Consider the following 18,889-nt stretch of genomic DNA (forward strand, 5'->3'; position numbering starts at 1 on the left):
TAATAACTTTTATCTTTATTATTTCATAAATTAAAGGTAGTGAAGTAGATGTCTGGCTTAATTAGATTTTTTTCTCTCTGTCTAGCTCTCCATGTATGTGTATGTGATCTATTTTGAAATATATAAAATATACATCTGTATAGCATAAATCTATATTTACATGTACTTCTATTTTTAAATATCTACCTACTAACATCCTTCAAAAAGAGTACAGGGAATATTTATTCTTTTGCTGCCCTCTAGTGGCACACCAAAATTTACATAAATCACATTTCAGAGAATAAAGGAAGATCAGACTCTGACTAGAAGTTTCTTCTGGGTTGTTAGACCGTGTATTGGAAAAATACACAAATCAGAGTTGTTCCTTAAAAGAACTCTTGATCGCCTCCCCAAATCCATTAAATGGCTATGATGTTGGGTTTTTCCTGGCCAAGGTCCGATTTGGCCATTTGAGAACATAGGCAGCATCTGAGTTCCCACAACCCAGTCAATTTACAGGAAGAACTGTCCTCCACGATCTACATCTGCAGCCAAGGCTGTACCATTCAGTTTCCTCAAACATGGCTTCTAAACATATATTTTTAGAGGTAACATGAAAATCCATTTTCACAGCATTGGTAATAGATGTTCTAATTATCTTAAAAATAATTATTCTCCCAAAAAACTATATTTAACATAGTAAAGCAAGACCCTGCAGGATTAAAAAGTAGCTTCGAACCCAGTAAAAGAGAAAAATTGGCAATGGAAGAGAACTCAAGGGAGGTTAAAAGTGCTAAGTCAACACCAGTAATGCAAAGACAAGTACAACTCTTTGTTATCTTGAACATCTCACATAAAACAGATCTCCATTCCCTGAAGTGCAGCCTTAACACAAAAGACCTAGATTTAAGTCTGGACTTTGCCACATACCACAATCAGTGCCTCTCTTTCCAAAGCCTCCCCACCTCTGCCAAAGGAAATAATAATATCCATTATTCAAGGGGTGGGGTGGCCAGGTAGAGGTAGGCCGATGGGGGGAAAAGGAGACATATGTAATACTACATGTAATACTTCCCAGCGGTCGCCTACATTTCAGACCTCACGAACCACCAGTGGTCTGTGGACAATTAAAAAAAAAGGAAGAAGAAGTACATTGCCCCAGGAGAGGATGGGGATGGGTTAGAAGAGGTCAATGGGGGAAAAAGGGATATATGTAATACTTTCAACAATAAAGATTGACAAAAAAAAAAGTATCATTTTGAATAAAATAACAAGGTGAAAGGAATGGAAAAAAAAAGGTACATTGCCCCACACTGGGCACATAATAAAAATCTAAATCTGAAAAGGCAGAACTGCTGGTTCCTAGCTCCAATCCAGTGATCTACACAGTAGTAAAGGAAGAAAGTGGATAACAATAAGTTGTGTAGTAATTGAGAAGATAGTTTTGCAAAGTGCAAGTGGACAACTGTCAAGACTTTGGGGCTGCTACAATAGAAGTCAACTTTCCTCTGTCAATTCAAAGTGCTTCTATGTCTCAAGGTAGTAGCATCAGGTACATACCCCTCAGTGAGATGGGAAGCAAGAGAACTTAAGAATGATTGACATTGTTCTAGCGATCAGTGTAGCGGTAGATCTCTTACCTATCCATCACTTACCTACCCACCAGAGAATAATTTAGAGATTATTTAAATTGTCTTTTAAAATTCTTTAAAAAGACTTAGAAATTGACTCCTTTAAGCATCAATTCTTCTGATGCATTTAAATTTTATTTACAGGCCCTGGATATCCTTAAAAGAGAAACTGAAGAGATGGGCTGGCAGAAACATAACACTAATATGTTTAATCCATTTTTCTATTAAAGAACAAGTGTAATGGAAAACACACATTACTAAAATTATAATACATGTCAACTGAAAATCATATCCCATTAACTGAATAACTTGGCAGGAACATATAATCCCCAATACTTGCAGAGCAGCAACAGCTCTCATATATATTATCTCTTTTAATCCTCAAAACCATTCTATGAGATTATACCTACAAAGTCCAGATTTTCTAGAACATATCATTTTGCTCTTTTTCAAAAGAAGCAATTTGATAAGTGTATTAATAACCTGGGGATTCATTTCATATCTCCATATGTTTTATATTAATGAATTCATAAATCAGAAAAGGTCCTTGGTTACCATGTCTTTGTTTAGAAAACATGGTCAGAGTACATCTCTGGTATTGCACAAAGGTCAAAACTTTAATAATTTAACACACTTGACAGTTGTTTATACAAGGGCCGAACAACTCCACCCAAAAGCTATCACTGGTTAGTTAAAATAACCCCCTATTGAATCATAAGGATAACAGGTAATTAGCATTTTAGTTGCTCTACAAAACACAGCGCAGATTATGCTTTTGATATCCTGCCAAAAGCACAGCAAAATCACACATTTATGAACTCAGTAGGGATTGAGGTCAATCATGGATAAACTGATTTTCTGGTAAAACTGGAGTTGGCCTTTCTCCTAAAAATTATATAGACAAAAAGAAAAGAAAACAACAACAAAAATAAACACCCCACCTATTTTGTAATGAGAGACTAAACATGCTGGTGTCAGTCTCCTGTCTACTGTAAATTAATCAGAACATCTAAAATGCAATGAATAATGCAATGAGCTTTCAGGGCTCCTTACTATCTTCAGGATCAAGACAAAATTACTTGTCAATTATTCAAGATGCGTGATTTGACCCCAAAATGCTAGGTTAAGAAGAACATCCTCTAATACAAAATCACAGTCTATGTGAACGATCCTTAAGCAATTCTTGCCTCAAAGTTATTTGTTTCTCATCACCAATGAACTTTAGTTCTACTTCAGGTATCCATTTCTATGAACATAACAAATATCTGGAGGTAGTATAGTATATATCTAAACTGTCTGGTTTCAAATCTGAGCCTTAATACTTACTCACTCTGTGACCCTGGACAAGTCTCAACTTCTCTGTGCCTTGGATTTTCTTACATATAATTAGGTTTAAATGTCCTAATATGTGTAAAGAGCTTCAATGTTTGATAAATACTAAGGGCTTTATAAGTATTAGCAAATACTTTCTTGTCATCACCTGAAAATTTGCTTCATATCTGACATTCAGAATACTAGTATCCAGCTCTGATGATAACTTCCTATCCTTCTAAAAATCTAATGCTTCCAATCTTCCTATTTTAACACTGACTTCAATTCCCCTGATTCTTCCATTGTTCTCACTTTACCAATTCCCTCATTTCCTTCCCCTCCTTTTCAGTTTGGTCTAAATGGTGGGTAATAAACAATTACCAACAACCTCAGCATCTTTGGTCCCTGTTCATATTCTGCAATCCCCTAAAAACACCAATGGTGACAGCAGCACATAGTCTTTTCTAATTCAACATACCAGCTTTTAAACAATATTGTGAGGTATAAATCCTCAACAGGGATGGTACCACTCTAGATTTATGGTGTGCATTTTCCTTTAACAACAAAAAAAAACTTTAACAAATCCTTCGTCAGTTCTCTCTCCATTTCTTTGTAGACTGTTCTAAATATGCTCTTACTCCCTTATGCCTCCAGTCTTACACCCATTTTCCCTTACTCTCAGCAGATAAAATAAACTTACATTCCACTTGAGAAAACAGTGCAACAATCATAATCACCCTCAAGTGTTCACAGACACTGCTTCTTCATGCCCCCAGTTGGCAAATTATATACATACTAGAGGCCTGGTGCACGAAATTTGTGCACAGATAGGGAAGATCAGGGCTTTCTGGCTACCAGCCAGGGCCTTCCTTTGTTCCGCACCACCCCCTGGTGATCAGCACACATTCCAGCAAGTGATGGAACCCCTGGTTTCCTGGTTAAACTCCCAAGGAGACAATTTGCATATTAGGCTTTTATATATATAGATATTCCAATTTATCTCCTTCCATAAAAGGCCATGCAAAGCCAATCTTTCCTCAAGTAATCAAGATGACATATGCTCAAACCTACTCACGAACCTCCCTACATCAATATCCTCTCTCACTTGGATTTTTTTTTTCAATTATAGTTGACATATAATATTATATTAGTTTTAGGTGTATAGCATAGTGGTTAGACATTTACATAATTTATGAAATGATCCCTTGATAAGTTTAGCACCCCCTGGCACCATACATAGTTACTATAATATTATTGGTTATATTCCCTAGGCTGAATGTTACATCCCATGACTATTTTTGTAACTGCCAATATGTACTTCTTAATCTCTTAACTTTTTTCACCCAGATCCCCACCCACCCCCCACCAATCTGGAATCACCAGTTTGTCCTCTGTGTCTATAAGTCTGCTTCTGTTTTGTTCATTCATTTATTTCATTCTTTAGATTCCACATATAAGTGAAACCATATGGCATTTGTGTTTCTCTGACTTACTTCACTTAGCAGAATACCCTTTAAATACATCTATGTTGTTGCAAATGTAAGAATTTTTATGGCCATGCAACATTCCATTGTATATATGTATGACATCTTCTTTATCCATTCATCTATTGATTGGCACTTAGGTTACTACCATATCTTGGTGATTATAAATAATGCAGCAGTGAGAGGTATAGAGGATATACCTAATAAATAGACACAAAGCCAAACATACAGCCAAAATGAGGAGATAAAGAAATAATCCCCAAATGAAACAACTAGAGAATTCTCCAGAAGAGCTAAATGAAGCAGAAATAATAAATTTATCTGAAACAGAGTTCAGAGTAATGATGGTAAAGATGCTCAACAGCATAAAAAAAGATATATAATTATGAAAAAAAAGAAGAGTGTGAAATAAAGAATGACATAAAACAAAACATTGGAAGGAATACACAGCAGATTAGGGGAAGCTGAGGATTGAATCAGTGAATAAGAAGACAGAGTTGAGCCCTAACTAGTTTTGGCTTAGTAGATGAACGTACACAAGATACTGGGGGTAGAGGAGATGAGGGCATGAGACAGGGGGTAAGGGAAGCTGAGGGGATATCAATGGGGGGGAAAAGGAGATATATGTACTATTATACATAATACTTTAAAGAATAAAAAAAAAAGAAAATCAATTCTAAAAATAAATAAAAAATAAAAATAAAAAAACTTCAAGAAAAGAAAAAAGAAAAGAGAAAGAAAAAAAAAAGCCCTTGTCCGATGCAGGGGAGTTTTACTAAACATTCAATGAAGAAATAACACCTATCCTCCTCAGACTATTCCAATAAATTCTAGAAGAATGATCAAGTCCAAGCTCTTTCCATAAGGCCAGCATTAACCTAATTCCAAAAAACAGATGAAGGCACAACAAAGAAAGGGAACTACAGACCTATATCCCTAATGAACTTAGATGATAAGTCCTCAACATTTTAGGAAATCCGATTCAGCAATGCATTAAAGAGAACATACACCATGACTCAGTTGGATTTATTCTGGGGATGCGTATTCTGGTACAATATTTGCCAATCAATAAATGTGATACAGCACATAAACAGATTGCAAGACAAAAATCACATGATCATAATGATCTCTAGTTAGCTGGAAGATTTTTTGATTGCTGTTTCAATTTCATCAGTAATTATTGGCCTATTCAGGTTTTTTGATTCTTACTAATTGAGTTTTGGAAGCTTGAAATTTTCTAGGAATATGTCCATTTCATGAAGTTTGTCCAGTTTGTCAAAGTAGAGCTGTTCATAGTATTTTTTTTTTTTTACAATCTTTTGTAAGTGTGGGGGGTCAGTTATTACTTCACCTCTTTCATTTCTGATTTTGTTTATTTGGGTCCTCTTTTGTTTCTTGGTGAGCCTGGCTTGAGGTTTATCAATCTTGTTTATCATTTCAAAGAACCAGCTCTTGGTTTCACTGATCTTTTGTGTTTTGTTTTGTTTGTTTTTGTTTTGTTTTGTTTTTTGTCTCTATGTCCCTTATTTCTGCTCTGGTCTTTATTATTTCCTTCCTTCTGGTTACTCTGGGCTTTTCTTGTAGCTCTCTTTCTAATTCTTTAAGTTTCGAGCATGATACTAAGCAAAATAAGCCAGTCAGAGAAAGATAAATATCATATGATTTCACTCATTTGTGGAATATAATAAAAAACATAATCGGATGAACAAAAATAGAACCAGAGACATAGAAGCATCAAACAGACTGTACAACCTATGAGGAAAAGTGGAAGGAGGATGAGCGGGTAAATGATCAATCAAAGGACTTATATGCATGCATATGAGCAAAATGGACCAGACAGAAGGGGATGAGGGCTTGTGCTTGGGGGAAGAGGTGGTGAGGGAGAGGTCAATGGAGGAAAAAGGAGACTCAATACTTTAAACGATAAAGAATTTCTTAAAAATCACATGATCATATCAGTTTCAAAAAAATGCAGAAAAAGTATTTGACAAAATCCAATACTCTTTTTTTTGATGAAAACTCTCTGCAAAGTGGGAATAGAGGTATCATACCTCAACATAATAAAATCTCTATATGACCAACCTACAGCCAGCATCATACTCAATGGGTAAATACTAAAAACCATTTCCCCAAAGAATAGGAACAAGGCAAGGATGCTCCCTTTTCCCCTCTTGTTCAGGATAGTACTGGAGGTACTAGCAATAGTGATCAGATAAAGAAAAGAAATAAAAGGCATCAAATTGGAAAGAAGGAAATAAAACAACTCATTATTCACAGATAATTGTACATAGAAATCCCTAAAGACTGCACAAAAAACCACTAGATTTAATAAATAAATATGGCAACATAGCAGGATACAAAAGTATAATAATTTCCAGAAATCTATAGCATTTTTATACACTAACTAGAGGCCCACACGGGGGTGGGGGTGTGTGTGTGTCCCTCAGCCCAGCTTGCACCCTCTCCAATCTGGGACCACTTGAGGGATGTCCGACTGCCAAATGGGCAGTCGGACATCCCTCTCACAATCCAGGACTGCTGGCTCCCAAATGCTCACCCGCCTGCCTTCCAGATTTACCCTAACTGCTCTGCCTGCCAGCCTGATCACCCCCTAACCATGCCCATGCCAGCCTGATTGATGTCTAACTGCTCCCCTGCCAGACTGTTTGCCTCCAACTTCCCTCCTCTGCCGGACTGATCCCCCCTAACTGCCCTCCCCTTCAGGGTTTATTGCCTCCAACTGCCCTCCCTTGCAGGCCTGGTGCCTCCCAAATGCCCTCCCCTGATGGCCATCTTGTAGTGGCCATCTTGTGTCCACATGGGGGCAGGATCTTTGTCCACATAGGGCCAGCCATCTTGTGTGTTGGAGTGATGGTCAATCTGCATATTACTCTTTTATTAGATAGGATAGAGGCCTGGTGTATGGGTGGGGCTGGCTGATTTGCCTGAAGGGTGTCCCAGATCAGGGTGGAGGTTCCCATGGGCATGGGGCGGCATGGGAGAGAGGCTTGTGGTGGTTTGCAGGCCAGACATGCCCCCTAGTGACCCAAGCGGAGGCCCTGGTATCTGGAATTTATTTACCTTCTATAATTGAAACTTTGTAGCCTGGAGTGGAGCCAAGCCTCCTGCTTGCTCAGTTGCTACTGCCATTTCTGTTTGAATTTGTGTACCTTCTATAATTGAAACTGTAGCCTTGAGTGGAGGCCTGGGCCAGCCAGGATGTGTGGAAAGCTTGGCTTCCTCCATTGCCAGGGAAACCCAAGCCTCCCTCCTGGTAGCCATCTTGGTTGGGTTTATTTGCATACTTGCTCTGATTGGCTGGTGGGCATGGCTTGCGGAGTGATGGTTAATTTCCATATTACTCTTTTATTAGGTAGGATAAGAAACTCTCAGAAAGAGAAACTGGACAATCCCATTTACCACTGCAACAAAAATATTGATTCTTAGGAATAAACTTAACCAAGGAGGTATAAGATCTGTACTCAGAAAACTGCAGGACATTGAATGTAGAGATAGAGGAAGTTTTAAAGAAGTGGAATAATATACTGTGCTCATTGATTGGTAAAATCAACATCACTAAAATATCCATACTACCCAAAGTAATCTATAGATTCAATGCAATCCTGATTAAAATATCAATGGCATATTTCACAGACCAAGAACAAACACTCCAAAAATTAATGTGGAATAAAAATAAATAAATAAATAAATAAATAAATAAATAAATAAATAAAACATGCTGAATAGCCACAGCGATATTGAGAAAGAAGAAAAAAGTTGGCAGGATCACAATATCAGACATCAAGTTCTACCCCAAAGCCACTGTATTCAAAACAGCCTGGCACTGGTACAAGAACAGGCATATAGACCAATGGAATAGAATAGAGACCCTAGAAATCATCCAAGCTATTATGCTCAATTAATATTTGACAAAGGATCCCTAAGGGTTCGGTAGATAGGGCACTGGCCTGTGGACTGAAGGGTCGCGGGTTCAACTCTGGCAAGGAGAACATGCTTGGGTTATAGGCTCAATCCCGAATAGGGTGCATGCAGGAGGTTGCTGATCAATGATTTTCTCTTATCATTGATGTCTCTCTCTCCCTTCCTCTCCTTTCTTCTCTGAAATCAATAAAAATATTTTTAAAACTATCTGACAAAGGAGGCAAGAACATACAATGGAGTCAAGACAGTCTCTTCAATAAACAGTGTTGGGAAAACTGGACAGTACATGCAAAAAAATGAAGCTATACAACCAACTTAAACCACACACAAGAATAAATTCAAAATGAATAAAAGACTTAAATGTAAGATGTAAAACCATAAAAATCTTAGAATAAAAAGAAAAGAAAAATAAAACTTAGAAGATACTATAGGCAGCAAAATCTCAGACATCTCTCGTAGTGATATGTTTTCCTATACATCTCCTTGGACAATGGAAACTAAGAACAAAATGAACAAATGGAACTAAATAAAAATAAAAAGTTTCTGCACAGGAAGAGAAACAATCAACAAAATAACAAGAGAGCCCACTGCATGGGAAAACATATTTGCCAATTATATTTCAGATAAGGTTTTAATCTCCCAAATTTACAGAGAACTCATACTTAACAAAAGGAAGACAAACAATCTAATAATAAAAAAAAAGGGCAGTGGACCTGCATAGACACTTTTTCAAATCATACGTACAAATGGCCATGACACATATGAAAAAATGCTCAAAGCCACTAGTCATCAGAGAAATGCAAATTAAAACCATAGTGAGATATCACCTTACAAGTATCAGAATTGCTAAGATCAACAAATCAACAAACAACAAGTTGCTGGTGAGGATTTGGAAAAAAGAAAGCCCTAGTATACTGCTAGTGGGAATGCAGATTGTTTGATGCAGCCACTATGGAAAACAGTATAGAGATTCCTCAAAAATATTAAAAATGGAACTCCCATTAATCGAGTGATCCTGTTTTGGGGAATTTGTCCAAAGAATCCCAAAACACCAATCATAAATGATATATGAACCCCTGTGCTCATAGCAGTGTTAATTACAATAGATAAGATTTGGCAACAACCCAAGTGCCCATCATTGGATGAGTGGATAAAATACTCTGGGACACTTACACAATGGAATACTATGCAGCTGTAAAAATGAGGCATCTCTTATCCTTCGGGAGAGCATGGATGGACCTGGAGAATATCATGCTAAGTAAAATAAGCCAATCTGAGAAAGAGAAATATAACATGATCTCACTTATTTGTGGAATCTAATGAACAAAACAAATTGACCAACAAAATAAGACTGGAAGCATTGAGGAATGGAACAGACTGACATACCTCCATGTGGGGGTGGGCAGGCAAGGAGAGATAAACCAAAGAATTGATATACTTATATGCATAGCCCATTGGTATGGACAATAGAGTGGTGAAGACCTAGAGGTGGGTAAGGGCTAGGCAGAGGGGGGAAAATGGGTGGGGAATGAGAGACATGTGTAATACTGTCAACTACAAAATAAAAATGATAAAATAAAAGATAAAAAGAAAAACCTTTGGAGAGCTTGAATTTTGAGCTCTAACTCTCTGGTCTTCTGCTTTGGCACCCTGATAATAAATGGCTTTAATTTCTCTACTGCAAAAAAAAAAAAAAATTAAATTAATTGTTTGCATGTTGGCTTTGTATGCTGTGGCTTTGATAAACTCCCTTATTAGTTCAAGGAGCATTTTTATAGATACTTTGGGATTTGCTATATAGAAAGTCATCCCATTGGCAATAGGAAAAGTTATATTGGTTCCTTTCTGACCTATATGTGTTTTGTTTTTTGTTTTTGTTTTTTTGCTTGTTTTAAATATATATAATTGTATTGGTTTTAGAAAGTAAGGGAGAGGGAGAGAGAGATAAAATCATCAATGATGATAGAGAATCATTGATCAGCTGCCTCCTGCATGCTCCACACTGGGGATCGACTTCATGTGCCCTGACCAGGAATCAAACCCTGACCTCTTGGTTTATAGGTCAACACTAAACCACTGAGCCATGCAGGCTGTATGTGTTTTTTAAATTGAATTTATTAGGGTGACATTGGTTAATAAAATTACACAGATTCCAAGTACATAATTCTACAATATATCATCTATATATTGTATTATGTATTTACCACCCCAAGTCAAATCTCCTTCCATCACTATTTATCCCCCCTTTATTCTTCTATACCTCCACCAACCCCTTTCCTTTTAGTACGTACTTCCCACACTATTGCCTGTGTCTATGTTTGTTTTCTTAATCCTTTCACCTATTTCAAAAATCTCAGCATATTCTTAATTTTTTTAGGAACCTCCATAATATTTTCCTAATGAATGTACCAGTTTATATTTCCACCAGCAATGAATGAGGGTTCATTTTTCTCAACAACCTCTCCAACACTTGTTATTACCTTTCTTGTTGATAATAGCCATTCTAATAGGAGTGAGGTGGTATTTCACTGAAGTTTTAATTTGCATTTTCCTAATAGTGAAGTTGAACATATTTTCATATATCTGTTGGATATTTGTATATCTTCTTTAGAGAAGTGTCTATTCAGATCCTCTGCTCAGTTTATAAATGGATTCTTTTTTGGTATTGAGTTGTATGAGTTCTTAATATATCTTGGCTGTTAACCCCTTATCAGAGCTGTTGTTTGCAAATATCTTCTCCCATTCAGTCAACTGCTTTTTTATTCTGTTGGGAGTTTCTTTTGCTGTGCAGAAGCTTTTTAGTTTGAGACAGTCCCATTTGTTTAATTTTGCCTTTACTGCTTTTGCCTTTGGGGTCATAAAATGCCCAACGTCCATAAGTTTACTATCTATGTTTCCTTCTATGTAACTTATTGTTTCAGATATTGCATTTAGGTCTTTGATTTATTTTGAGTTAATATTTGTATATGGTTTGACTTATATGTGGAATCTAAAAAACAAAATAAATGAACAAACAAAACAACAAACTCATAGGTACAAAGAACAAAATGTTTGTTGCCAGGTAAGAAGGGGGTGTGAGGCTGGGTAAAAAAGTTCAGGGATTAGGAAGTACAAATTGACAGTTGCCAAGTAGTTACAGACTATAATAGTCATCAATATTGTAATAACTACATATTGTATTAGGGGGCGTACTAGACTTATCAGGGGAATCATGCTGTAAGTTATATAGTCTAACCACTATGCTATATAACTGAAATAAATCTAATATTGAATGTCAAATTTAATTGAAAAGTGAAAAATAAATGAAACTGTAAAACCACTTCCCTTCTCTGCTTTATTTTTTTTCTTGAAGCTTCTTATAATTAGATCAAGTAAAAAAGTATAAATAAGGATAGAGACAGAACCTAACATACTATATATGCTACTAATTTTAAATACATACTCTTTTTATACTTTCTTTAGAATATAAAGTTATGAGGGCTGTATCTCCAGTGCTTTAAACAATACTTGGCAGATAATAAGTATTCAATACATATTTATTGAATAAATCAACCAGTCAATAAATGATATCTGGACTTTAGAACAATGGTCAGGGAATTATAGCCTACAGGCCTCCTGCCTGCTTGTAAATAAAACTTTATTAAAATACTAGAGGCCTGGTGTGTGAAATTTTTGCACTGGTGGGGGGGGCTGTCCCTCAGCCCAGCCTGCACCCTCTCCAATCTGGGACCCTTCAAGGGATGTCCAACTGCCGGTTTGCAGAGATCGGGCCTAAACTGGCAGCGGGACATCCCTCTCACAATCCAGGACTGCTGGCTCCTAACCACTCACCTGCCTGCCTGCCTGATTTCACCTAACCACTTCTGCCTGCCAGCCTGATAGCCCCCTAAGTGCTCCCCTGCTGGCCTGATTGACCTAAATGCTCCCATCCCAGCCCAATCACCCCCAACTGACCTACCCTGCTGGCCTGATTGCCCACAACTGCCCTCCCCCGAAGACCTGGTGGCCCCCAACTGCCCTCCCCTGCAAGCCATCTTGTGACAACGTGGAACGGCCATGTTGTGATGACATGGGGCAGCCATCTTGTAATGACATTGAGCGGCTATCTTGTGGCAGCTATCTTGTGATGATGTGAGGGTGGCCATTTTGGGACAACATGGGGCAGCCATCTTGTGATGACATGGGGGTGGCCAACTTGTGATAGCATGAGGATCAATTTGCATATTATCTCTTTATTATATAGGATTCACTTGTTTACATGTTGTCTATGCCTTTCCAATACACAGATGTATGTGAGTAGTTGTGACAGAGTTCTATAACCTGCAAAGTCTAAATATTTACTATATGGTTCTTTAAGAAAAGGTTTGCTAATCCGTGGTTTAAATTCAGAGTCAATCTTTCAGGAATCTCTAATCCAACCTACCTAAAACTGAGCTTTTTTGTACCTCACTGAAAGTTTCCCATTCTGCATTTCTTATTTGTATGAAATACTAGGCACATGGATGCCCCCCACCAAAAAAACAAACAAACAAACAAACAAAAAACACTATACTTCCCTGACTCTCTTCTAACTAGATGTGACCATGAGATTAAATTGACAAATAGTAAGTTAATGAAAGTAATATGTATGACTTTCAGGCCAAGACATTAAAGGAAAGAACTGTATCCTCTACTTTCCTTTATTTTATCCTTCTCAGTTGATATAATATAGAAGATATTTGGCCATGCACATGAAGCAGTACCTTAGCAACGGCAGAGAAAAAAAGAAGAAACCTGTATTTGTGCCCATCGAGTCACCATACTGGCCCTGGACCATCTTGCTGGATTATTCCACAACAAAAAATAAATGCCTCTTGTGTTGGAGCCAGAGTGTTTATATGTAGAGTCTTAGAAGACTAACTTCTATCTAATGTAATACATCTGGTGGACATTATATTTCAACTGTGGATATCACCTGGATCATATCATCAATCTTATCCACTTGCAGAAAAGTTTTTATTGAATTATGCCCTGTTAGGATAGCATTGGCTATTACAAAGTGTAGAATCAAATGTAGGAACATCTGAAGCAAGTGCACAAGACTTGTCAATAAATAATTTTTGTCTTGCTTAATTCCTGGGTCCATTTTCTGTCTCTATTCTCATTTATACTTTTTTACTTGATCTAATTATAATGTATAATACCTCATATTTTACATATTGTAAAAAATATAGCACTTTAAATTATTTCAGGATGATATAAGTTTAACTAAGTATAGGTATCACTATCTTTATAGTTTCATTGTACATATAGCTTTCATTTCCTTTGTTTAAATGTCTATCACCATATTACACTGCTAACTCCTTATAGTTATAGTGATATTTTTCTCCTTCTATACCATGAGCATGGTGCTTAATGAAATAGTTACATAATTAAGCAATATTTGCTGAATAAATTAATTTCACAGTGGCAAACATGTTGTTAAATGTAATTGTGCCATAATGGAATTTCCTTCCATTATCAACTTGACCCAGGAAAGGAGACACAACTCTAAAAGGTAGCTAGGAAAAAGTGTTACATGCTTGAAGGAGTGATGGTGAGGGCAGGAAATACATACCTTAACAAAGTGCTCAATTAGGATTTCTACCACAATGTTCTGGAATTTGATATTCATCATGGCAGCCACAGTATCCTCCTGAGCTCTCATCAGCGTGGGACCAAAGATTACCCCCATGTTGGAAGGGGTCATAAAATTCTCTTTGCTGTGCTCACACACACTGCCAAAAGAGAAAGAAAATTATTAACAAGATTTTTACCAAGACTGTTAGATGATACAGAGGGTAAGCGAAATTACAATGTAGATGAAAAGAAAAGTTGTAAATTGGGGAGACAACATTATAAAGAAAACAACTAATAAAGAATACAAGACAGTATATAATCAGGGGCCAAAGTGAGACATAACTAACTTAGTATTAGTAGCACTATAGAAGCTAAGAGAAGTGGGTTGGGGAGCTATACTAAGAAAATATTTGGAAAGAAAAGAAAGAAGCAATATGGCATTCCAGGCAAGGGTATCTATACTAATAAAAGAGTAACATGCGTTTCAAATGAAGGTTAATTTTCTAAAGTACAAATTTTTTAGATGTAATTGACTCGCAGTATATTTTCTCTTACATGATATTCTTCCACTGTCACCCCCTTTTTTAATTTAAATAATAGGAAGCTTTTGGCAATTTTATAATGTAGTCTTGATAGCTTTTACATTTTAATTGTTTGCGCTAAACTATGACGGCTTTAGGTTCATTACATGTTATGAAATTTTACCATGAGACGCTCTGCCAATAAGAATTTTTGTTAGTACTTTAAGAACAGCTTTATGTACAGTACAATCAGTTTTTCTAGAGTATTTGTTTATTTCCATTAGCCAATTTATTTCCTCTGAGAAATTCGCTACTATTCAACTGTCACACTCAACACTCTAACAACAATCTTATTTACCATGTGTGTATTAGTGGAAATTATTATTTGCTTTCTTGAGAAGGACCTGAGAATTCCTGCTACTAGGCTGGACTTGCATGCTAATTAGGGTGGATGTCTTCAGACAAAGCCACAGGGGCTGCAAGGCTCCAGGGCTCAGGCAGTCATGGGCTCAGGCAGCTGCAAGGCCCAGGGTAGGTAGGATAGAATGTAATTAGAGGGGATAAGGAAGGAGAAGGAGAGGAAGTAAGGCCTGCATGTAGACAGGCCAAGAGGAGAAAAAGAAAGAGAAGGAGAAAAAGATGCAGGAATGGAAAAAGGAAGGAAACACTGGGCTGCAGTCTGGAGGGGGTGGTGACCGCAGGGGGCAGAGCAAGTGTACCCAGCGAGGGGTGGAGCACAGGCTGCAAGGAGGGTGAAGGCCCCACAGGTCTGGCCAGAGAGGCTGAGGCACTCCAGCTTCTAGGCAGCAGTGTCCCAGCCCAGTAGGCCTTGGCCATCTGTCTCTGGGCCAGGTCCCTGAACTAGAAGGGGAGGCGCAGCTTAGCTGCAGCAGAGTAGGACACTAAGGAGGGTACCCTTTTCGCCCTCAAGGGCTGGACCCCAAAGACACTGGCAGGGTTAGGTTGGCGACATGTCAGGCTTAGTTTGTTGACAAGTTGGGGGCAGGGAGGCTGGAAGAGGGGGGCCAGTGAAAGCCTGGCTGGGGCTGGCCCTGGGCTGGGGGTTAACATCCCCACACACACCGGAAGCTGTAATATCAAAGTGTGCTCAGGCTGGGCTGGAAGCAGGTCCCAGAGAGGAAAGAGGAAAGTTTAAAAGAGAAACCAGTGAACATGCAGGGGGGAGGGGGGGAGAGAGCAGGGGACAAGGCTGTAATAATAAGGAAGAAGGGAGGGAGGCAGGTTTCAGGCTCACAAGGGAAAGGCTAATAGGGGGGAAGGTGGGAGGAGTAAGAAAAAGACAGAAACGGGAAGTGAAGGGAGAGGAGTGAGGAGGGAGGGAGAGAAAGAGAGCAGGAAAGAGAAGGATGCTAAAATGGTGTGAGGCCAGGAAAATAGTCAAAGAAAAATAAGAAACAGAATGTGAGAGCGAGGGAGTTTAAAAGGAGGCATTAGTAAAAAAAAAAATTAAGTACAGGGTGATTTTTTTTAAATGTATTTTTATTGAGTGTGATTTTTAAGTGGAGAAGTCAGTACTAAGAAAAGCATGGACAGAGGGAGAGAAAAGAGGTTTTTTTTTTTAATTAGCCTATAAAAAGAGTAAAAGAGTGAGGGAGGAGGGGGGAGAATGGGAAAAAAGGGAAAGAGGGACAGTAGAACTTTAAAAAGGAGTCAGTAGAGAGCAGAGTTAAAGAAGGAAAGAGGATGAGTGAACTGTACGAGCTATAATGAAAATCAAGTACAGTTGTCTACTGGGAACAGATTTTAAAAGTAGGAGTAAGAAAAGAATAAAAGAAATGATAGTGAATAATTAGGTAGGTAGGTAGGTAGGTAGGTAGAGAGATGATAGATAGATAGATAGATAGATAGATAGATAGATAGATGATAGATATTCAAAAGTGGAAATAGAGAAGAATGTATGGGAAAGGTAGGGTAAGGGAGAAAGAGGAAGGGAAGAAAGGTTTTAAAAGGGGAGCCAGTAGAGCTTAAAAGGAGGATGGCAAGAAGTAAGGAATGGGGGAGGGAACAAAGAAGGTCCAAGGGAGGAAGAAAAAAATTAAGGTGGGAAGGAAGGAAAAGGGGAAGGAGAAAGATGGGAAGAAGGATGATGGAACAGAAGTAAGAAAGAAGGAGGAAAGAAAGTTTATAAATGAAGGAAAACGTGTTACATAAAGGAGAGAGAAAAATTGTGTGAGAGGAAGTAGCCAATAAAAAAAAGTCAAATACAATTGTGTGTGAAGGGGATAAGATTTTTTTAAAAAAAGAGAGAAGTTAATAAAAAAAAAATAGAATAAAGATAGCTAGGTAGATGTGTGAATGAATAGACACTTGCACAGGTAGATAGAACTAATTTGAAAAAGGAGAAACCAGTAAATAGTAAAAGTAGAGAGTTAGAAAAGAGAAGAAATGAAAAATGTTAAAAGTTGTCAGTACATAGAGGGTAAAAGAAGGAGTGGGATGAAATAAGGTGGAGAAGGGGAGTGGAGGGAAGAGTAATAAGTTTTAAAGGAAAGGGATAGAGAAAAAGAAGTTTTAAAAGGAGAGCAGAAAAGAAAATGCTTTTTTAAAAAATGAGAGAATGTGTGCAAGAGAAATTTTAAAAAGGATGAGCCAGGAAAAAGAGACAATAGGAGGAAGAAATGAGAAGTTCAAGAGTAGGAGTCCGAAAGAAAAGAATTCAGTACAATGGGATGATGAGTTTGTAACCTTCTGCCTCTGGGATAATAAGTCACTTTAGCTCCCTTTACCTTCAACCTTTAACTTCTACTTCCAGTAGAAAGTTTCAGGTAGGCATCTCAAGCACTGGCCACCTCAAATGCTTTTTGAAAAAGAAAGTATAAAAGAAATTATTGTGAAATAGACTTATCCTATATAATAAAAGGATGCAAATCAACCATACTGGGGGAACGACCTGTCACTATGAAACACACTGACCACCGGGGGCAAGTGCAGTGGCCACAATCAGACATCCCCTGAGGGCTCCTGGACTGTGAAAGAATACAGGCTTGGCTGAGGGACACCCGCCCCCCGACCCTTAGTACATGAATATCGTACACCAGGTTTCAAGACTGATATAATAAAAGCCTAATGTGTAAATTGTCCCTCAACCCGGAGTTCGACTGCTCACTATGATGTGCGCTAACCACCAGGGGGTGGCGCAGAACATGGCACCGTCACCTCTTGCTGGCTACCTGGGGATGGGGGTGATAGGGACAGAGTTGCAGTGAGAATGCAGGGTGTACATCAAGCTTGTTCTCACTCCCTCTGCTACCCTCCCCTGGGATGCCAGGGCTCAAGCCTCAGGGAGGCCCCTGTGCTCAGGTGCCGGGGGCCTGTGAGGAGCTTGCCCCACACCAGCACAGCATCTTCCTGATGAGCTGGGCCGCAACTGCTGGGACCACAGGGGCCAGTCGAGCTCCCTGTGGGTTTGAGCAGGAGCTGGTCTGTGAGGTCAGCCAGGAGAGAGCACGCTGCTTGCCTGGCTTCTGTGTGGCACCGCTGGGTGACCCAGAGGACCATGCTGTGCCCCAGCCTGCAATGTCCAGCTGTGCTCACTGCATCTCAGTGTGGGGACTCGGGAGACATTACTCGGGCTGAGGGATGCTTGTGGAGGCCTGAGGGCCCAGGTGCTGCCCAGGGCTCAGAAGTCAGCTGGCACCTGTCCTTCCATGCCAGACGCTCATACTTCCATTGCCGACCAGGCCTAGGGACCACTCCCATACACGAATTTTGTGCACTGGGCTTCTAGTACTATATATAAAGAACAGTATATAAAGTGTCTACCAGTCTCTCCAGTTAGGAATCCACCCTCCCCTACCCTGAGTTAGAGATGCAAAAAACTTAAAGAACTGAAAGTGATCCTTAAGATTAGCCCTTTATCACTGTCCTCATTTTATAGATTAAAAAAACACACTCACACAAAAACAGAGGTCCAAAGAAGGAAAATATTTGCCTAAAGTTACAGAGAACCTAATTACCATAGGGCCTTTAATCCCCAATTTTCTGATTCCTAGTCACCTCCTGAGTTAAATTCCCTTTACTGATGTCCTGTTTTTCATAGGACAGGACAAACTCTTGTGAAAGTTACAATTTAGGCCTTCTATAACTTAATAACTATTTCTAATCCCCAATGTGCAGCTTGGGCTCTGAAGCTGGTGTGAGTGACTCATTAGCTGTGCACAGTGACTGTTAGTGACTTAAACTCTCTGGGCTTCAGTTTTTCCACTAGCAATAAAATAATATCCACTCCAGAGGGTTGTTGAATAGAGCCAAATTGCTTTAGCATGGTATCCTAAAAATAAGCCATTAGAAGTACCTGCTTTTATTATTACTTCTCCAGGAGGCTCCATGACCTCAGACTTTGATATATTACACTGCTTGGGTCATATTTTCTTGATAAACCATGTTGTTTCAGACCTCCATG

General features: G+C 38.6%; 1 protein-coding gene across 2 annotated transcripts in view; it reads right to left on the minus strand.

The window, feature by feature from the left end:
• The window catches only part of OPHN1 (oligophrenin 1), a 307,777-nt gene that overhangs the window by 67,370 nt on the left and 221,518 nt on the right, over nucleotides 1-18,889 (minus strand). For both annotated transcript variants that reach the window (XM_084869543.1, XM_084869542.1), the window contains exon 19: nucleotides 13,944-14,103. In XM_084869543.1, coding sequence (XP_084725669.1) covers nucleotides 13,944-14,103 — 160 coding nt within the window. The remainder of the gene's footprint in view (nucleotides 1-13,943; nucleotides 14,104-18,889) is intronic.

This window comes from Pipistrellus hanaki, assembly GCF_964339955.1.
Source record: "Pipistrellus hanaki genome assembly, chromosome: X".
In the NCBI taxonomy this organism is placed as follows: domain Eukaryota; kingdom Metazoa; phylum Chordata; class Mammalia; order Chiroptera; family Vespertilionidae; genus Pipistrellus; species Pipistrellus hanaki.